The sequence below is a fragment of the Xiphophorus couchianus genome, chromosome 19, assembly GCF_001444195.1.
Source record: "Xiphophorus couchianus chromosome 19, X_couchianus-1.0, whole genome shotgun sequence".
Taxonomy (NCBI): Eukaryota; Metazoa; Chordata; class Actinopteri; order Cyprinodontiformes; family Poeciliidae; genus Xiphophorus; species Xiphophorus couchianus.
In genome coordinates this window covers 12,109,786-12,128,977 of record NC_040246.1, presented here as the reverse complement: position 1 = coordinate 12,128,977, position 19,192 = coordinate 12,109,786, and the positions used below count along the sequence as shown (strand labels likewise).

General features: G+C 40.6%; 1 protein-coding gene across 13 annotated transcripts in view; it reads left to right on the top strand.

The window, feature by feature from the left end:
• ralgapa2 (Ral GTPase activating protein catalytic subunit alpha 2) overlaps positions 1–19,192 on the top strand; it is a 109,394-nt gene that overhangs the window by 59,602 nt on the left and 30,600 nt on the right. For all 13 annotated transcript variants that reach the window (XM_028000231.1, XM_028000242.1, XM_028000241.1 and 10 more), the window contains 8 exons: positions 731–868; positions 3,080–3,257; positions 6,122–6,950; positions 7,677–7,748; positions 8,370–8,493; positions 9,616–9,771; positions 13,171–13,329; positions 17,487–17,614. In XM_028000231.1, the coding sequence (XP_027856032.1) occupies positions 731–868; positions 3,080–3,257; positions 6,122–6,950; positions 7,677–7,748; positions 8,370–8,493; positions 9,616–9,771; positions 13,171–13,329; positions 17,487–17,614 (1,784 nt within the window). The remainder of the gene's footprint in view (positions 1–730; positions 869–3,079; positions 3,258–6,121; positions 6,951–7,676; positions 7,749–8,369; positions 8,494–9,615; positions 9,772–13,170; positions 13,330–17,486; positions 17,615–19,192) is intronic.

Sequence of the window (19,192 nt, the reverse complement as noted above, 5' to 3'; positions counted from 1 at the left end):
ATTATTTTGATTTTGCTTCACTGGCTAAATGCATTTATTTAGTAATCAAAGAAGGACACGTTATTCTATCTGTTTGGCTTTTAGACAGCTTTAACTTCAGGTTGAACTGGACACCTGGTTCTCAGTGTGAAATGTAGTTCTGTGTTTTGGGAATTTTTACTATCAAAGGTACCAAAGTACAAATTGTGGTGTAAATAATCTACTTTTAGTCTAAACATTAGTTCCAAGTGTTGCATTTTTTTAAATGAAATGGAGGTCATCTAAGTGGGTGTAGAATCAAAAAAAGCATTGGAAATTACTTGGCAGCCACTCCAAATCAGAGACCAATTTTAGCAATTTGTCGTTTTCGCTATTTGTGGATACTACATGCAATAAGATCTTACTATTCAAGTTGATTCACGGGTAATACTTGGTACTAAAATGCTCTGCATGATTAGGATGGAAAACATTTAAAAAATCTAGAAAGAGAGATATGTAGAAAGTTGAACCTGTACCATAAAACCAACACCTCTGGATTGATTTGTTTTTCTTTATTAGTCTAACATTCTGGTTTTCAAAAGAGCTGAATTTATGCTTTCAATATGAGATTAACAAACACATAAAATTTATTACTCATTTTTGTTTTGAAAAGAATTCCGGAAAAAAACAAAACAAAAAAAAACTTGATGTTCTAATATACTGAGATTCACTTATAGATATAACTAAAAGATTATGTATCTGTCACTTTAAGATGATGGTTTCGCTGCTACTTTGCTTGCTGGACTGGTGTATGGCTGTTCCCCTGAGTCTGCTGCTAGAACCCATCACCAAGTCGTCTTTGGAGCCCCACTCACCCATCAAGGCCCCGCTACTGGACTACATCTACAGGGTGAGTGTTTAAATCAGAATGTTTCCACTTAAAAAATATATATATATACATGTAGATATATATATACATATATATTTAAAGCGTGTTCTCGAAGATTCATAACCTTCATTCACAAAGACAGCAGCCTTAACTATACTCCCTCCACCAGCACAATGCCACATGGGATTGTAGCTTTAATTAGACTCACCTCCACCATGACCTCATCACCATGCCTCATTTAACATTATTGTGGAATAACCATATAGAAGCGTCCATCGTAGCTGACACAAATGATTGGTATTTGTCATATGTAGAAAACCTTTACAAGTCCACTCTAATCTTGATTTGATTGCTTAAAACATGCAAAATATTCAACATTTAATCTACATATCCGTTTTTATTCCTCTAACTTTTTTTATTTATGGTCTGACCCTGAGGATGAGGGCCAGGCTTTAGGCACAAATGAATGAGGTATTATTCATTCCCTCCTGTCTGGGCAGATGCGGTCAACGGCAGATCTTTGTAAGGATGTCACCCCTGATAAGAAATGGTCCAATTATTCAAACAGGACCTTTTGTCCAATTGATAAGCTCAGGCTCTAAACGCTTGTCCTGGAGATTTGAATGGAATATGTCTTAATATGAGAGAGACTGCAGCTGCTATGAAAGCAAATACAATTAGGCATGATTGGTCGTCCATCGGCACACAAAAGGCACGGTCCCTCTGGGTTTCCATCTGAGGTGTGACAATATTACTGCAATATCAAGACCAAAATCTCTTTACATTTCTATGGGCTCGTTGGCTTCTAATTATTCTGTTTACCAAGCAGAGAATAACCTCGCTAATAGGAAACAAGTCCTTTTCTTCCCTTATTGGCTTGTGTCAGTAACAGGGAGTGTTATGCTCCTGTAATTACCAGTTTATATATTTTTCAAAACGCAGCTTAAAAAGACACTGCTGGGGAAAAAAAGGGGCAAAAGAAGTTGATTTTGGTTGATGCTCATGGCTTTAAAATGCAACATTGCTCCAGACCTCTGGTTCATTGGAGTTGTCCTCAAGCTTCTCCATCTGCTCTCTCTCCCTGCCTCAGCAGCCAGCTGCACCACCCTCTGTGTATGTCTAGGCGTGTGTGTGCGCGTGCATAAGGAGAAAGACGGCAAGAATATCATATCTGCATTTTTGTTTACATACATCTGCCCCCTTGTTATTTGACGTGGTGCATGTACATAGTGTACGCGCATCTCGGTGCAATATGCGCCCCTCAGCTGAGCTATGCTTGTTTATTCTGTGTTACCTTCCAGGAACTGTTGCTATGCGAGGTGCACTCACTTACTTGTCAGGCACAGCCGTGCCCCCCTCCCTCTCTTTTTTTTTTTTTTTTTACCTCTCCACTGAGGAAGCTCTTTGGGGCTTTGGTGTAGCAGCTGTTTGGTTCAGGTCTTTTCAGCATCAAGCCGCCAATCCCTCCCCCATGCACTCAGCTTGGTAGAAGCATCCACATACTGTCTACATTGCCCTACACAATACTGTTTCACATGGCAGGGCCAGACTGCCTCTCCAAGCGTCTCTCAGCCAAGTGTACTGAATGGGATTAGCTTTTTTTTTTTTTTTTTTTTTTGCATGGCTTTACTCAAGTTGCTCCAGTCTGAATAAGAGGCGCCCTCATCTACATACATTTAGCATACATTTTGCGCCGTCTGATAATTTTTTATCTATCAGCAAATTTTGCTCTATACAGGTGTTTGTGTGTGTATGTTTGTGGTGAGAGCAGAGCACAGGGATAATGTCTTAATTAAATCAAACAGTGTAAACCTGTCCAATGGCTGTAATCAACTGCCCCAGTGCGCCTTATCTAGTGTTGCCAACGGATGCTCTGCCATCTGTTATGTAGATCGATACACTCACACATCAGAGGAGAAATGGATTAGTGGCAATAAAGACCCTCTTTTCTTCACTCCCCCCCTCAACTCAGCCTCGCCTTATGATGTAAATAGACTGTATATTACGCCCTATGCATGCTCCAGGATCTTGTCCGTCTCAAACAGGTCTGCAGGAGCATTTCTGCGCAATGTCGTGCCAGGCACAAAGAGATCTTATCTTTACACATTAGTGTTGAATTTAAGTCTTCAAAGTGAAGCGTGCTCTCACGTCACAGAAAAACAAAACAAGCACACTTCGTCTGGACATGATCAACCTGCTTTTTTTCTTCCTCCTTTCTCTTCCATCAATCAGGTGCTTCACTGCTGTGTGTCCGGCTCCAACCTACACACCCAGCAGAGCCACTACCTGCTCAGTCTGTCGGACTTATCTAACGAATACGACCTGATGTTGGGTCAGGTGAAGAGCTTCGAGCCACCACCCTCCCAAATGACCACAGCAGACTTTGGCAACCTGTTGACAGTAGCTGAGGGTAAGGATGCAACAATATGGACCAGTATGATGTTTCCCATAGTAACATTGAGTAAACGTCCTACAGTTTCAGATTATTAACACAAATGTACAAAACAGAGCTGCACAAAATTATTAAATGGGTTTTATTTAAACAGAAGAGCAATAACTTTTCATACTTCTACTGAAATAACTTGATAAAAGAATAAAAGATGACAATAATGATAAAAGTAAGCTTCCAGCTTAAATACTATAGATGATATATGCGGCTTATCAAGAAGTATTTGGAGCCACTTTTAGTTACACATTTTTAATTACACATTTTACAAGATGGAGAAGTGATTGCAATCAGTAGTGCAAATTATGTTATCTATTGTTTATGGTATATATTGCATGTGGGTTTTGTACATCACTATGTTGCTAGTTGAGAAAGTGTAATTTTCTTAATTTTAATTTAATCCATAATGTCCCACAATTGTGTTAATTTGACATTTCTTTTGAGTTCATATAAAACTCATTAGATATTAATACTTTATTTCTCTTTTAGTTTTTCTTAAAACAAATGCAATTTCACACTAGATTGTTGATTTGAAACTATATTGAGATAATGGTCACTTAATACAAAGTTGATTTTTAGAAATTTTGTCCATATTGTCCAATTCTTTTTAAAAAAAAAGTATTTCGGTTCATGGAGTAATTAAAATAAATGTTGAATTTAGCTGGATACAGCACTGTAAACTTTCATTGTAGCTAATATTACCGTAGCTGGTTAGTTGGTTAGCCTGTCTGCTTGGGCAGTTAGTCTGCAACCTTACAGCAAGAAAGTTTTGTGTTCAAGTTTGCATGTTCTCCTGTGCATGGTTGAGTTCTGTCTGGATGCTCTGGCTTCTTCCCATAGTTCAAAAACATGACTGTTAGGATAATTGGTCTCTAAATTATAGGTGTAAGTGTGTGTCGGTGTGCACATGGTTGTTTGTCCTGTGTGTCTCTGTGTTGTCCTGTGATGGACTTGCGACTTCTCCAGGGTGCAGCCCGCCTATCACACAAGGTTTGGTAGAGACAGGCACCATCTCCCCTGCGACTCTGCACAGACAAGAGAGTATAGACAATGGATGTGTTTCTTTTTGTATTTGAGGAAGGGCGGTAATTGTTTGCTTCATCATTTGTAGTTCTGCCTTGTTTCTAGTGGATATTGTGCTGTAACAAAACTACAAGCCTCATTATGCAGGCATGGTGCTCTGTGAAAAGAATTTGATCCCATTCCGTCTTCCCCAGACTCCATTTCAAAAAAAGCTTTGACAATGACAAGCACAGTCTGTGGAATGAAACATTATTAAATTCAATGTAATGTAACATAAAAATAATTGTTCCTACAAATACAGAAGTCATCAGGCTAAGTATGCAGTTTTTGTGAATACATCCAAGTTCTAAATTTAAGTCATAAATTGATGATCTCTTGTTCTGAGACTACAAACCATATCTTTAAAATGGGCTCCAATTAATAAGAGTGGTGGTAGGACCATGGTCGTCCATGTTTTTGACATGAAAGAAGAGGGGGAAGGAACGGCTCAGCAATACTTTAGCCTCCATAGAATTGGAGAAAATTCTGGTCATGTTTGCATTAATTTGCAAACAGTAAATGTTAGTGCAAAGGCATGTGTTGGTATGTAAAAACAGAAGCATGGGAGAGTGAAAACCGGCATTTAGTCGTTCCTGTCTGTAGCAAATTAGCATGATGCCTGACCTCTCTACTGCAACATTTCCCTTGGAAAAAAAAGAACCAAAAATGGTTACAGGTAAAAGCAAACTCTAAGTAGTCCATCCATTTGGAGCCTCTCCATTAGATGTCAATATCTTATTAAAAGTATGAAAAGAAAATCAGCCATCAGAGGGAATGGAATTTTTGCATTAGTGCCGAGCCGTAAAGAGAAGACCCATTATGGGGTTTAGATAAAATTGTTGATTTTTTTTTTCTTTTTCCCTCCCCCTTTTTATGACCTTGTGATTCCATTAGGCAACGTAGCCCTCTCCCTACCTCCTGTCCTCAACTTCTAAAAGTCATCAAAGCCCAGATACAGAGTGCCAATGGGAACTGAAACAATGTAAAAAATATTCTAGAAATAAAAAGCTTTTGTCTGTAAAATTTCACCACACATCTGCGTTTTGGTGCACTGCAGCACGGAGTCTTGGTAGATATAACAAAACACTATCAAAAGGGCAAACCAAAGCGTGCCGGCCGGCCTAGTTATATTCATGCCCTCACCTCATATTGATCAAGTCACATCAAAGGGCCAGCACATCTCTAATGCAGCTTGGCCTGCTCTCTAAAGAGCTTTCTCCACTTTGATGAGGGATGATGGTATTGATAGCACTGTCACAATGCAAAAGTACATCTTCTTGTTTTTTCCCACATCACTGCAGAATAAAGCGCTGCATGCCTTTCACTTGGGGAGCAAAAAACCATGTGTATATACATAAATGCAATCCACAGAGCAGAGTTCCATTCAGTGGCCTGTAAAGATGCTCGTTCTCATTAGCACCAGGCTGGTCTCAATGCTTATCTATTGTAGGAAGACTCAATGGGCTTTTCAGACTTGTCTCTTATGATTAGATTCTACCTACTTAGAGGTGCGCTGGCCAAGCTATTGTGAGAAATAAATAAAACACCACCTTTTAGTGATCATAAATGAGATTTGGCTTTGTGTAAAAGGAGCTAATAGAGATGATGGCAGGCCTGCACACAAATGTTGAGCTTTTAAAATTCTGCATTGAATATAATATGTTATAAAGCAGCCAGTGTTCGATTAAAATTCTCTAATGTGTTTTTCCTTCAGCTAATATCTCAGGTATTTTAATTATCCCCCCCCTTTTTTTTTCTCCTGTCAGAGAAGCGCCGTCGAAACATGGAGCTCATCCCTTTGACGGCGCGGATGGTCATGACTCATCTGGTGAACCATCTTGGCCACCATCCCCTCAGCGGTGGCCCAGCTCTCCTTCACAGCCTTGTGAGCGAAAACCACGATAACCCGTATGTGGAGTCGTCCGAGCTGTCCTCAGAGGTCTTTAAAAGCCCCAACCTGCAGCTGTTCGTCTTCAACGACAGCACGCTGGTGTCCTACCTTCAGATCCCAGCCGAGGCGCCCACCGCAGGTCAACCCCCGCACCCTTCCTCCCAAGTTCGCATCATCGTCAGAGACATTTCAGGAAAGTACTCTTGGGATGGAACGATTCTGTACTGCACTGCGCAGGAGGACCCTGATGTGGGTGCTTTCCATCCAGCTGACCCGCCTCTTTCAAAAACCTCCAATACTCACAGCAGAAACCAGCCAACCTCTCCGCTGAAAGGACATTACAAAACTCACTGCTCCGTCTCAGACTCCCTCTCTAACTTCTGTGAAGAGGATGAGGTCGATGTGCTGGATAAGCTTTTGGAGGACCTTAGCCACAGCAGCCCAGAATGCCTTCCTCAGCCACGGCTACAGCTCAATCAGCCAGCCCCTTCACCTCATGGCATGAACTTGGAACAAGAGAAAGCTATACTGGAGGCCATTCTCCGTCAGACTCAGCAGGAGGAGGAGCAAGTCAGGAAGTGGGATGCCGATGTGAGCTTTCGGGCTGCCTGCCAGAGGGAACCCTCCCACCAGGAACCAAAAGCTCCTTTTTACTTCTGCAGGCTGCTTCTTAATGATCTGGGCATGAACTCATGGGATCGCAGGTAGTATCAAATGATACAGGCAACAGTTATATGTAGAGATGCGCCAATGAATCAGACAGAGATCAGTCAAACTGATAGATTGTGTGATAGGCAGGGACAGTTTGACTAGGATTAGGATAATTGGGAGTTTTTAGAACTAGTCAATAGTGTCCTAAACTTTATTTAAAATTATGCTGGCTGTGTCGCTTTCTGATGCTGAAGTTATGTTTGCAATATGTTCGCTTCAGTTCATGTCCTACTTATGGACCCCTCTTTTACACACTGAATGATGTTATAGTTATGTTTTTATAAAGATGTTTCCAAAGGATTCACTTGTGAAGCACAGCTGTAGTAACTCAGCTGTTGACTTGTTAGTTAAAGAGAGTGTAAAACTAAAGCCATATTGGAGTCTGCTGGGTCTTAATCTCCTCTCCACAGGGTAAAGGTGCCCAGCTGTTTTCATCAGCGTCTACAAAGCCACATCTTTCCAGTGCTGCCCCGTAAATTAAAAGCTTACACCTCTTAATAGTGATGGTGCAACAGGCACACAGCAAATAGGAGATTGTATTTTGCACCTGTGCCTTCTTTTTTGGTTTGATAGCTAAATCAGCACCTGAACTTTCTCCTGAAACCAATTTGCATACAGTCAGTGCTTGTCGGTTGTTGGTAACTTGATAGATAGATGAATCGTGTTTTTTCTCTGTATTAAAAACCTCACCTTGAATGTGTTTTTTTTTTTTCAAACAGAAAAAGCTTTCACTTGCTGAAGAAAAACTCTAAACTTCTAAGAGAGCTGAAGAACTTGGACTCCAGGCAGTGGTAAGTTGTTTTTTATTTGCTGTCTCCAGCAGAAATTAGATTAAATTACGCTAGGATTTGCCTGAGATACCAGTGAAAACAATTGTCTGTAATTTAGTGCCCTTTTTTTCTATCATCAAACTACCGCTGCAGCTTTCTGCCATACCTGTTTTAGCCTCAGTGAAAGCAGCATAATATTGCCCCCTTTTTTGTAACACCATTATTTTCCTCATGCAAGCCCCAACTAACCACAACTCTGAAAATCTCTTACCATCTCTTTTGTCTCTCTTCTCCCAATCAGTACATACTTCCCATACTGCCGATGACAAGAGTGTATTGAAGAAAATCCAGAGAATTGAAGCTTATTTTCGCCGATGTACCAGATTGTTAGGACAATAGCAGTTTGTGCACAAGCATGCAAAGTGCCCCAAAACCTAGCATAGAGTAATGCACTGCCATGGCAACAGGGGAAATGGATGGGCAGAGTTTGCTGCAGTTCTTTCAAAAATCAAGTGAAAAGAGGAGACATTTTTTAGAAATTTGGAAAATGTACTTTTTTTTCCTTGAATTTTACTTAGTTTATCAATTTGACTACGGGATTTTTTCTGACCTCTAATTTTCTCTACTTTTTATGTTCTGTAGCCGAGAGACACACAAAATTGCTGTGTTCTACATCAGAGAAGGCCAGGAAGACAAGTGCTCCATCTTGTCGAACTACGCAGGCAGCCAGGCCTATGAAGATTTTGTATCTGGACTGGGATGGGAGGTGGGAAGACCTGTGAATTGTCTATACTCCAGTTTGTTGTGAAGCTTTGACGTGCTGATAAAAATTTGTTGCAGATTCAGATTTTTCCTAAAATGTAACGGTGAAAAGGATTTTTCTGTAGCCTTCCTGCCATGAGTGGTTATTAAGAGATGACTCAACACCATGTATTAGAGAGAGCATTCACTGCAATACTGGCTTTTAATATTACTTTAAACAACTGTAAAATAATTATGGAGTTTAGTATCTTCTATTAGTAATTATATCTGGCATAATTTGAATTTGGTGGATGTTGCATGACAAACAGCAATGGGAAACCTCAGGGAATTAAACAAAGCAACATTAGGCAGCGTCCCAAAATGGGTTCCTGAATGTTTTCTTCATAAGAAGTGAACTTTGCGGAACTTTTTTATTTATGTAGGCATTTTCTTGTCATTGTCGTAAATCAAACAGAGCAGTTCATGTCAGATATTTCCCACTTTGCTGGTCAATGCTGTATGCAGGAACATAGGAAATGAAAGTTAAAAAAATCAACTAATAAAATAAAAGTAAATACAGTTCTGTGCCGTGATTAAATAATGTGATTAAAGATAGTGAGCTCAAATTAACATCATTATTTATTATCAACACGTTTATACAGAGACGTGATCTGTAGCTGGACGGGTCCTACCTGTCGGTAGAAGGAAGTGTGCGTCTGTGAGTTTGTACAACTTTTCTGAACCGACCCATTTTCACAAGAAGTGTAACGTTTTTATTGTACTTTAAAACATTCCTGAGTTACTTAGAAACCTTAAAGACTTGACCTTAACATTAAAATTTCACCACAGAAAATATTTTTCTGAGATAAAAAATAACTGTACGGATACATTTCTGCTTAACTTTACGTCATTTGACTTCAGTCAAACTCCCACACATGAAGAGAGTTGCTGTCAGCTTCGACCGGCAGCATTCAGAATGGCGCGTTTGCTGGTTGGAGAAAGATCAGATATTTAAGTTTCCAACCAGTGCTGATCAAACTGAAAACCATCTGATTCTCCTCACAAGCCCTTCCTCACTACATCTCTGCTGAACCTAAAAGAACATTTCCAGACTACATTAAATTATACACTCAGCTGTATTCCTCAGGTGGACCTGGCCACACACTGCGGTTTTATGGGAGGACTCCAAAGGAATGGCAGCACAGGTCTAACAGCTCCTTACTACGCTACCTCCACTGTAGAAGTCATATTCCATGTATCCACGCGGATGCCGTCTGATTCTGATGACTGTCTCACCAAAAAGGTAAAAAAAAATCTTGTTGGCTCGTCTAACACCCAGTAGAAATGTGGACTATCATCTTTTTAAAAAGTTTTACATACCTGAGTACATAAAGACTTGTATAAAGTTTCTTTATACATTAGATGCGGTGAAATGGCTCCACAGTCATGCCTGCCCAGAGCCGTGTGTTCCGTAGCCTCCACTTCTGTGTTAAGCTGTGATCAGGAGGTGTGACTCCAAAGTACGGGCATTGATTAGTGACCCTGGTCAGGAAGGCCTGAGGAGTAGAGAATCGCAGGCGCGTGAGTGAAGAGAGGGCATGTGCCGCTGTGGTAATGACTATGATTCTGCCAGTCCCTGCCCCCCTCCCAGCGCGCTGTGACCAGGGCCTGGATTCAGCCATTAGCTCTCCCTGCTAGGGCAGGCGCCGGCCGGATGCCGGCAGGATCCTTTTATCCAATTCCTGCTGCCGCCACAGGAGCAATCGATTGCGTTCTGCTGTGGGATTCTAAGCTCTAGTGCAGTGGTAGCAGTTAGCACGGAGAAATGAGCCGCAAGGCCCCTGCCCGCACTGCCAATCTTCTCATACAGTACCCTGCTGGGAAGGGAAATTCATCAGGCTCTCCTCATATCCAACCACAATACCACTCTCAGACTTTCTCCTTCTTGTTTTTTAAAATGGTACACTACTCATTCCAAACATACGCTGAAGTTTCTCGTATGGCCACTGAAAATCAGAGTAGAGTCTGAAGGAAGAGTTTCTCCTATCCTCACCAAAGTGAGGCGCTGGAGGGTGATGCTATCCCATCACCATACATTTCACCAGAAACTTCTGTAATTGCTTTGGCTCACCTTGCTCAGATCCCCACACCAACCACAAGTCTGACAAAAAAATGGCAGACTGGCTGTTGGTGCAAATGCTTTAAAGAAAAAAAGGACAGGATGGAGAAGAAGAATTGGAATGAGAAACAGGCTTTGTCTCTGTCCAAGTAGGATGTTTCTCTGTCAATTTAAAAATAACACTTAGTCCAGCAGTCACCCACTTTACTGGCTGTAACCATAGAAGCATACCGTGGGGAGATATGGATGGGGTAGCTCTGGCTGAGCAGATTTGTCTTTTTGAAGATGATAGAAGGGGGGCAGACAATCCTGAAAATGAAAAAATAAAAAGAGAACCACAAATTCCTGAATCCAATTGTGGGTTTTAGTGCAGTGCAGGCTGCAGCAGTAGCAGCTGGCTTCAGTAATGGGGTTATGGAAACGACCTGCAGGGTTGGGGTCAGGCCATGTAGTTCTTATGTGCATGTGTGTGAAAGGGAGTGAGATAGACGGGTGCCTTAGCTATCACACTCACCCCCCAGGCACTACAGCTTAACTAGGCTGCTGCAGGTTGTTTTTATAAGGAGCCTCTTTTGTTCTGGAGTCCTCTGGTTTTCTGTTTCCATGTGTATGAAGCCCAGTGGTTGGATGGGAGGTCAAAGAGGGATAATTGGACAAGAGCCTTTGACTCGAATCAAATTTTATTAAAGAAGTCTCAAACATTTGGATGTGATTAACAGAGGGGTAAATAGATTTGTGCAGAAGATGATTAACTAGAGCATAAGCATCCTCATTAAACTTGTCATTCAGCTCATCCAAATGCTAATATCTTAACCCAAATTAACATCCCAGTGTTAATTGTCTCCTGCAAATGCATATTCAACATTTTCTCTGAAATTGTCCCAGTGACTGACCCGGCTGGTACCTGCTGATCCTTGGACAGACAGACTGAACTGCCGAGCTTCAGTAATCAGCATGCCGTGGATTTGTTTAAGATTACCGTATTACCATAATTAAGGGCTTATAATAGAATGTGCTAATTGCATTTTTTGTTGGCAAGGGCATGTTTCTTAATGGCTCATTAGGCCAACAGTACATTGGCAGATGTTTTCTTCCGAGTGGAGGCTCACTTCTCAGTGTCCTCGATAGAAATCGGAAGAGGAAATCAGAAAGGGTGTTTGGTCACTGGACTAGCAGCTGACGCATTAAACTTTTCACATTTTGTCACATATTTCCAATAACGTCATTGTTTTTCATTGGGATTTTGTTTAAGATGGACCAATACTAAGAAGTGCTGTCAAGTGAAAGGAACAGAATATGTGATTTTCACATTTTTTATCCCATGAAGACCGAAGTTGAAACTCTGCAGGCTCTACAAGGTTTTCTTTGAGTATTTCTCTGTGAGAGTCTCAACTGCGACAAAATACATTTTTACCAGCTAAAGAGCGTCCCCGTGGCATCATATGGCCACCACCATGTTTGACAATGGAGTTTGTATGACTGGGTTATTGTGCACTCTTCCAGAGTTACATGGGTCTCTTAACTTTTTCTCTGACCAGAGCTCTTCTTGCCCAGGTTCAGGTTAGGTAGATTGTAAGGTTTTGGTAGGTATACTTTTGTGTTATTTTTGGCTAACGCCCTTTGAGGTGCTCAGAGCTTTGAATAATGTTTTATAACTTAACTCAGTGTTCAACTTCTCCACAATTTTCTCTGAAATGAAATGTCACTCAAGTGGATTTTATGTGAAGACAGTTGGTTCCTTTTGATTTTATTTAGAGGTATTGGAGTAAAGGGTCCAATGTTGTATTTGTTAAAAATTTCCTAAACCTTGTATTCTTTTCCTTTCACTTCACATGTATGCACTCTGGGCCTATAACATGAAATTCAGATAAAGATTTTGACATTTGCGATTGTAATGTGACAAAACATGTAATAATTCAAGGGGTGCGAATGCTGTGGCAAGGTGCCATAGTTAATATTAACCTGTAAGAGAAGATAATGCGACTTTGTTTACCTGTTTGCCTTCAGAAAAGGGGGGGACCTGTTTACCTTTTATAAACTACTGTCAACCTATTTCCTGTCATTTAAGAGCGTCTTCTTGTCCTGCCCAGTTTCATTTGTGTTTATGAATAGAGTGGAAATGGGAAGCAATTTAAGCTCTGATGGGGAAGGTTAATTGGATTTGAATTACTTTGGTTTTAAAAAGTGCAATTTTGTCTACTTTGTGTTTGCTATTTGAATTTGTAATGAAAAATCTATAAAAAGAGGCAGATCCAGGACCTCAACCCCAGTGTTAACCATTATTTTTTAACAAACTTTGTAATTTCTCTTACACTTGCTGATTGCAGTGATAAAAGATGGTTTCACTTTTTCTGGGACACCTTTCAAGTAAATAAATATTCTTTATCATCTCTTATTGCCTTGTTTTTTCCCCTCAGCTCTAGTTTTCTCTTCTGGTCTCTAGTTAATGCAAGACTGACTAGCAAAACAGTCTTTCGCAATAGTCCGCCTAAATTTGTCGTCTTTTCTTCATCACCGTAACAGTGGAAATAACATGCACTACCAAGGCCCTTGATTACAATGATTTTTGTGTTTATTTGGCAGCTGCGTCACTTGGGCAACGATGAGGTGCACATCGTGTGGTCCGAGCACACCAGGGACTACCGTTATGGCATCATCCCAACTGACTTTGGAGACGTGCTCATTATCATCTACCCAATGAAGAATCACATGTATTTTATCCAGATCATTAAGAAGCCTCAGGTAAATATTTATAGACATTGTAACGTAATTGTAAATCTTTTTTTTTCCTGTGGTAGAGCTTTTTAATCGTCACTTTAAGGCAGCGGTGTCGAGTGACGGTCCATGAAGGCTCAGCTCCGGTGACCGTGCATAGTTGGTCCAAACCCCATGAATTAGATGACTGAATTACATCCTCAGCAAATTCGTGCTAATTATACAATTATTTGATTCAGATGTGTTGAGATGGTGACGCATCTAAATGTTCAGAACACGGCACTTCAGTGAGTGGTGGTCGTGTCATGCTGAGTGGAGTTTGAAACCACTCACAGAGAGCAATTTAAAGACGGCACCATGTTAAACTAGAATTAAATTTTTATCAGAGTAAATTTAAATTCAGTCAAATAATCACACTGTAAGAGAGAATTGCTTTTAACAGAATCAATACAACTATAGAACCTCCATCTGGCTGTAATTGGTTGTTTTTGACTGGAAGTGGTGTAGGAGTTGGACCATAGGGGAAGAAACTCGATTTTTTTTTTTTTTTTGCCTCTCATATTATAATAAAAAGGACATAGTAACAGTTGTAGAAAATATAAATAAAACATTTATAAAAGTTACCTACTGCAGCTTTGAGTTGTTACAATCCTCGTTTAATTTATGTTAAGGCTTTTCACTTGTCTATACCAATAAAATGTCTATACCAATAAAATGTCTATACCAATAAAATGTTTAGTACTTCATTTTAATGTGCACTAACACCTATGCGTTGGTGTGCATGTTTCATATAAAAAGGAAGAAACAGTATATTTAGTAAATTAAGGGTTTTTTTGTCCCCCAGGAATTCCAGGCAGTCTCTCCTGCTCTAACACAAGTTTATCTGGGTTTTACAGAGCAGTTATAATATACAACACTTTAACCTGCTAAACTTAGTTTTATCTTCCTTAACTTAATTCATTCCTATAGGACTTTATAATTTGAAACACACAGCTACAAAAAGTCAGAGAGCAGAAATGGGGCTGAGCGCGTTTCATCACTCAGACAGGCAGAGAGCAGCAGGGATCCTGACAGGTTCTTTTTAACTGTTCACTCACTCTAAGTATCTGTAAAGATACACTGACACTTAGATTGTGGGAAAACTCCACATTTGTTCATTCAAATCTAGAAATGAACACATTCTACGATATATGTCCAATTATGCAATTTCCAAACTGCTGACTCAGTCTGGATTGATTTGTCAGATGATCTGGACTGTTAGAGTTTGAGAGAGTGTTATAGTCTGGTTATTACTGTACATTTTTTTGAGTGAAAGTCACATTAGTTGGCTCAATCAGCCTCTTCAAATAAAATTGATGAATAGAAATGATTAACCCACAATAAGCAAATGCCCAAAAAGTTGTCATTCTATATACTGTTTTTGAACATTTAGGTGGTGGTGACAGTAAAAACCTTCTGGTATCCTGGTAAACACCCTTCTATTGCCTGCCGTATTTAGTTGAGAGAAGGTTTTGCTTTTCCACATGCTGGTTCGCAGTTGAAGCTTTCTGAAACACTTAATGGATAAGATCCATCATCAAACATCCAAACGTTTGCTACTGTGACAAGCCAAATTGTACACCATAAAGTCTTCAACTGTGTTCAGACAGCACAGTGCTGTATTAACATATTGTCTCTGTTTATGTGGTAATGCAATCTCTTCCTTGTATTTCCTGTTTTGTTTTTTTTTTCTTGTGAATTTTTAAAGAGGTTTCTGCTTTCTGTTTTCTGTCTGAAGGCTTTCAGTCCTCTTCTCCTCCAGCAGTGCATTATTACCCACACTGTGGGTATGTGCTCTCAGAGGTGGTTACTGCCCTTTGTTGGTTAGCTTTCATCTTGGTTACTTTGCAGTGCTGTACTCGCTGTGTGGCCTCGCAGAGGGCAGTGAAATGTCTAAACTCCTAAAGCCACTGATGACGAATTTTAGATGGTCAAAAATATCTATTTACACTCTTTTTGCATGAATATTTTTTAAAAATCCTTAACATATTTGTGGGATGTTATGAATAAAAGAAATTAATGACTGCATCTAAAAGAAATCTTTTTTTTCTTCTTTTGAACAACATCGCCATAAAAAATTTTCTTTAATTCAACTGGACTCTTAAAGTGTCTGAACTGCCAAGTTGAACCTTTCAGGAAGCCTTTGACATTCACGTCAACTTCCAGGTCAATGACTATTGAGCTCTGGTGATTAAGGGCCCCTTCCAATATGCATGAACAGACGCGTGTACAACACGTCTGTTCAACCCCACACACACGCACACACACTCAGGCTGTTGCTAAAATTCATATTGCTCCTTTTGTATTTGTCCAGCAGCTCAATATGAGGGCATTGTGTAGCATTGATTGTCATTTTAATTTCATTTACCTAACATTGATTCGCATTAGATATGTGTAGTTGTCATGCAAAGTTAGGAAAAATTCAATTTCAACTTGAACCCTTTGCCCTAAACAGATGGAGCAACTGTTTGGAAGAAATATCCATGAAGATTTTTAATCCTAGAGTCTCCTACAGTGCTGTGATAAAGGATTTGCTCCATAACAGATTCATTTAAAATTTAGTTGTTTTTTTTTCACACTCATTGTTTATATTATATATATTATATTATTTAATATTAGTGTCAGGGAGGTTGCCTCACCTGTCATCATGGAAAAATAGTATATAATGCTAAAATCATTTATATTGCTATTTTCACCCAGTGGTTTGTACTATAAAGTACCTATTTTTCATTTAGCTCAACCAATTCTGATTGGATTTTCGCATTTTCCCATTCAAATGCTCAGAAGCCGGTGAGGCAGCAGCGATCAGAGCCTCACATGGGATTGCTCAACCTCTCGCTAACTGCACTGGCTTCCAAATGACTAAAAAACATTTAATGTATGAACTGATTTTCCATAATTTAGCTTATGTATATAATGTACAGTGTTTTTTTTGTTGTTGTTGTTGTTGTTGTTGTTTTTTTTGTCACCAACTGTTTGTGTAACGTGTTTCGTGTGCTGAGGAGTGATATTAAACGGCAGAGAACAGATTCGCAGTTCTAATGGCAGGGGGCGCTCATGATCCCAGACATTGTGACTCCACAACTGCAGAGTAAGAGTCGGTAACAGCGAGCTAGCCATACAGTAAAGTGCAGCGATATATTTATAGTTTTCTCCTCGTACCACAGCAATCACTTATTAATAATCGCAAAATAAACATTAAGCCTAAAACCATGCTACTGTGACAGACTGAATGTTCTGCTCTTGTGTGGGAAATATTTCAGTGTTTTTTGGGGCGTTGTCAGTTGCTATGGCAACGAGTCTGCGCGTAGCTGCGCTAATACAGAGAGTGAGAAAGAAGTGGTTTTGAGTTGTACTTTAACGGCTTTTCCCTTTGCTGTGGAGCATAGCACGAAATTAATAATAAATACATGTCCAAGTTTGATTGAGTTAACAGAATTATTCTACGGCGGCAGCGCGGCTCTGCATGTCGTGTAGAAGAATTGTCTTTTTGTCCTCCAGCGTTGTCCGCATGCGCAAAATGTCCTTATGTAAACAATAACATGCAGGGGGTCTATATTTGTAAATCTGATTATGATTAAGTCAGTGCCTCACCAGCTACGAACCTCACCGCACGTCACTGTTTAATATGTAGGTAAATACACACACTGTTCTAGCTGTACCTGGAAAGCTAATTGCCCACCTGCTAAAATTATTATCTGAGATTAACACCCATTTTTTTTAATGCCAAGTTAAATATGACTAGCCACACCCCAACCTGTTTACTGCCAGACCAGAAGAGCAAAGAAATCCCTTAAACAGAACCTGTGTGATCACACAGGTAGATCACAGAGGGTAGACATGTATTAGTCTGGGATGGGTTACAATGATATTTTTAAGGCATTGGGGCTCCAGTGAATCACATTGAATCTAAGCACTGGACAGCATTACTATGTTCTGAAGCAAACCATCAAGTCAATGTCTGATGGCCTAAACAATAGGAACATAGTGGCCCAGTCAAAGTCCAAACTTGAAACTGATTATGACATTACAATTAATGGCTCATTCAAGACAATTCCAATGATCAAATAATCATTGTAATCAAATTATTATTTTTTCTTCTTTTAATTCTTATGAATTTGTTTTTTCTCTCTGAAACTCTTTAGGTTCCTTTCTTTGGACCTCTGTTTAATGGCGCCATCGTCACTGGGTCGCTGTTGCCAAGTTTGGTACGAGCCACTTGTATCAATGCCAGCAGAGCTGTCAAGTCCCGACTGACTCTCTACCAGAGCTTGTATCCTTTACACCTCCACCGTGTCTTCTTCACCATCTCATGTAACAACAGATCATCACTTGAATGCTTTAGTGTAAAAAAAAAAAGACTAGCAATTGAGGTAAAACTTTCCAAAGCTTCAGTTTACAGTGAAACTAAAACCCCTTCTGGGTAAATTCATTGAGACATGTGGCAGGCATGTCATGTTAGCCAGTGTACACAGCTGAGTGCTGACAGCAATCTTTATGAGCTGCCTTATTTACATATGACTATTAGGCTGGGCTGTTTCGCAGCCTGGAGCAAAATGGGAGGTTTGTAGGGCTGTTTTGGGTTGGAGCAGAGATAATGTGTCATCATCTATCACTACCATTATATGGACGAAAAAGAGAGCCAAAATAAAACGCCATGAGCAAATACATGTAAGTGCATTCAGACACACACGCCTGCGTCCCTCCACCCATCCAACAGTGTGCCGTTAAGAGCCTGACTCCAGCTGTAGTTGTCAGTTGGTTTAAAGAGAGTGTAATTACCAGTGGAGATAAATTAGCATGTGAATACCGGCAGCATGGAGTTGTTGGGGGCAGGAGGGGTGCAGGGTGAGATGGGGGACAGAATCGGGATGGCCCCTTGAGGGAGAAACCCGATCTCCTCTAACGCCCCTGCTCCTCCTCGGACTACATGTACAGCACCTTCTCACCAAAGCGCCTCCATCCCACTGGTAGTTGCTATAGAAACCTCCCCAAAGGAGGTTCAGTTTGGAAGGAAGTCTTGTATTTGTGTTTTCAGGTGCACGTACTTGTTTTTAAAACTTTCCTTTCGTCATACTCATGCATCAACCACTGTCCCAAATCAAGCTGCGACACACACTGCGTTGCCTGTGTGTAAGTATGCATCCGTCTGTGTGCGTTTCACAATGCATCGCATCGCCCGGCCCCCCAACCCAGTATCAGGCTGTGTCTGTGTGTCCCCTGGGGCATCCTGAGTGACAGATGTCTGTTACCCAACGCCAAGTGAATTAGCCCAGTGTGACTGTCTGTGCCAGAGCTGAGGGGGAGCAGAGGTGGTGGGGCCACTGCCGGCCTGTGTGAGCCTTAGGGAGGTTGCGGTATGGGGGTGGTGGGAGTCGATGGAGAGAGGGGCGAGTAACAGGCCTGTGTTGAGTCGCACAGCTTCACCTGGCATTCCTTAGCAGAGGAGCAATAAGCACAAAGGCGCGATCTATGGGATGAGATAAGCGCTGCCTCTGGAGGTCTGGCACTGATAGGCAGCCAGTCCTCACACTGTCCAAGAGAAGATGAACAAGTGAGCCAGGCAAAGCACACTGCCAATATCTGTAGGTCTGATGTTTGTATGTTGAATTATAGTGCTTGTCAGTATAGTGGCAATGAAATAGCAAAATCTGTAGTGTTTTGTTAAAGCTATATATGTGTTTGTTCGTTTTTTTTATTTTAGGGTAGTTGAGGTTTGTTCATGTGTCGTTTGTTCAGCAGTGGCACTAGGAACTGGAAATGTCGTTTTAAGTTTTACTTTGAGGCGTGTTCAACACTGGATGTGCATGTTCAACATTGGCTGTGCATTGCTCCAGGTTTATTTCCCCAT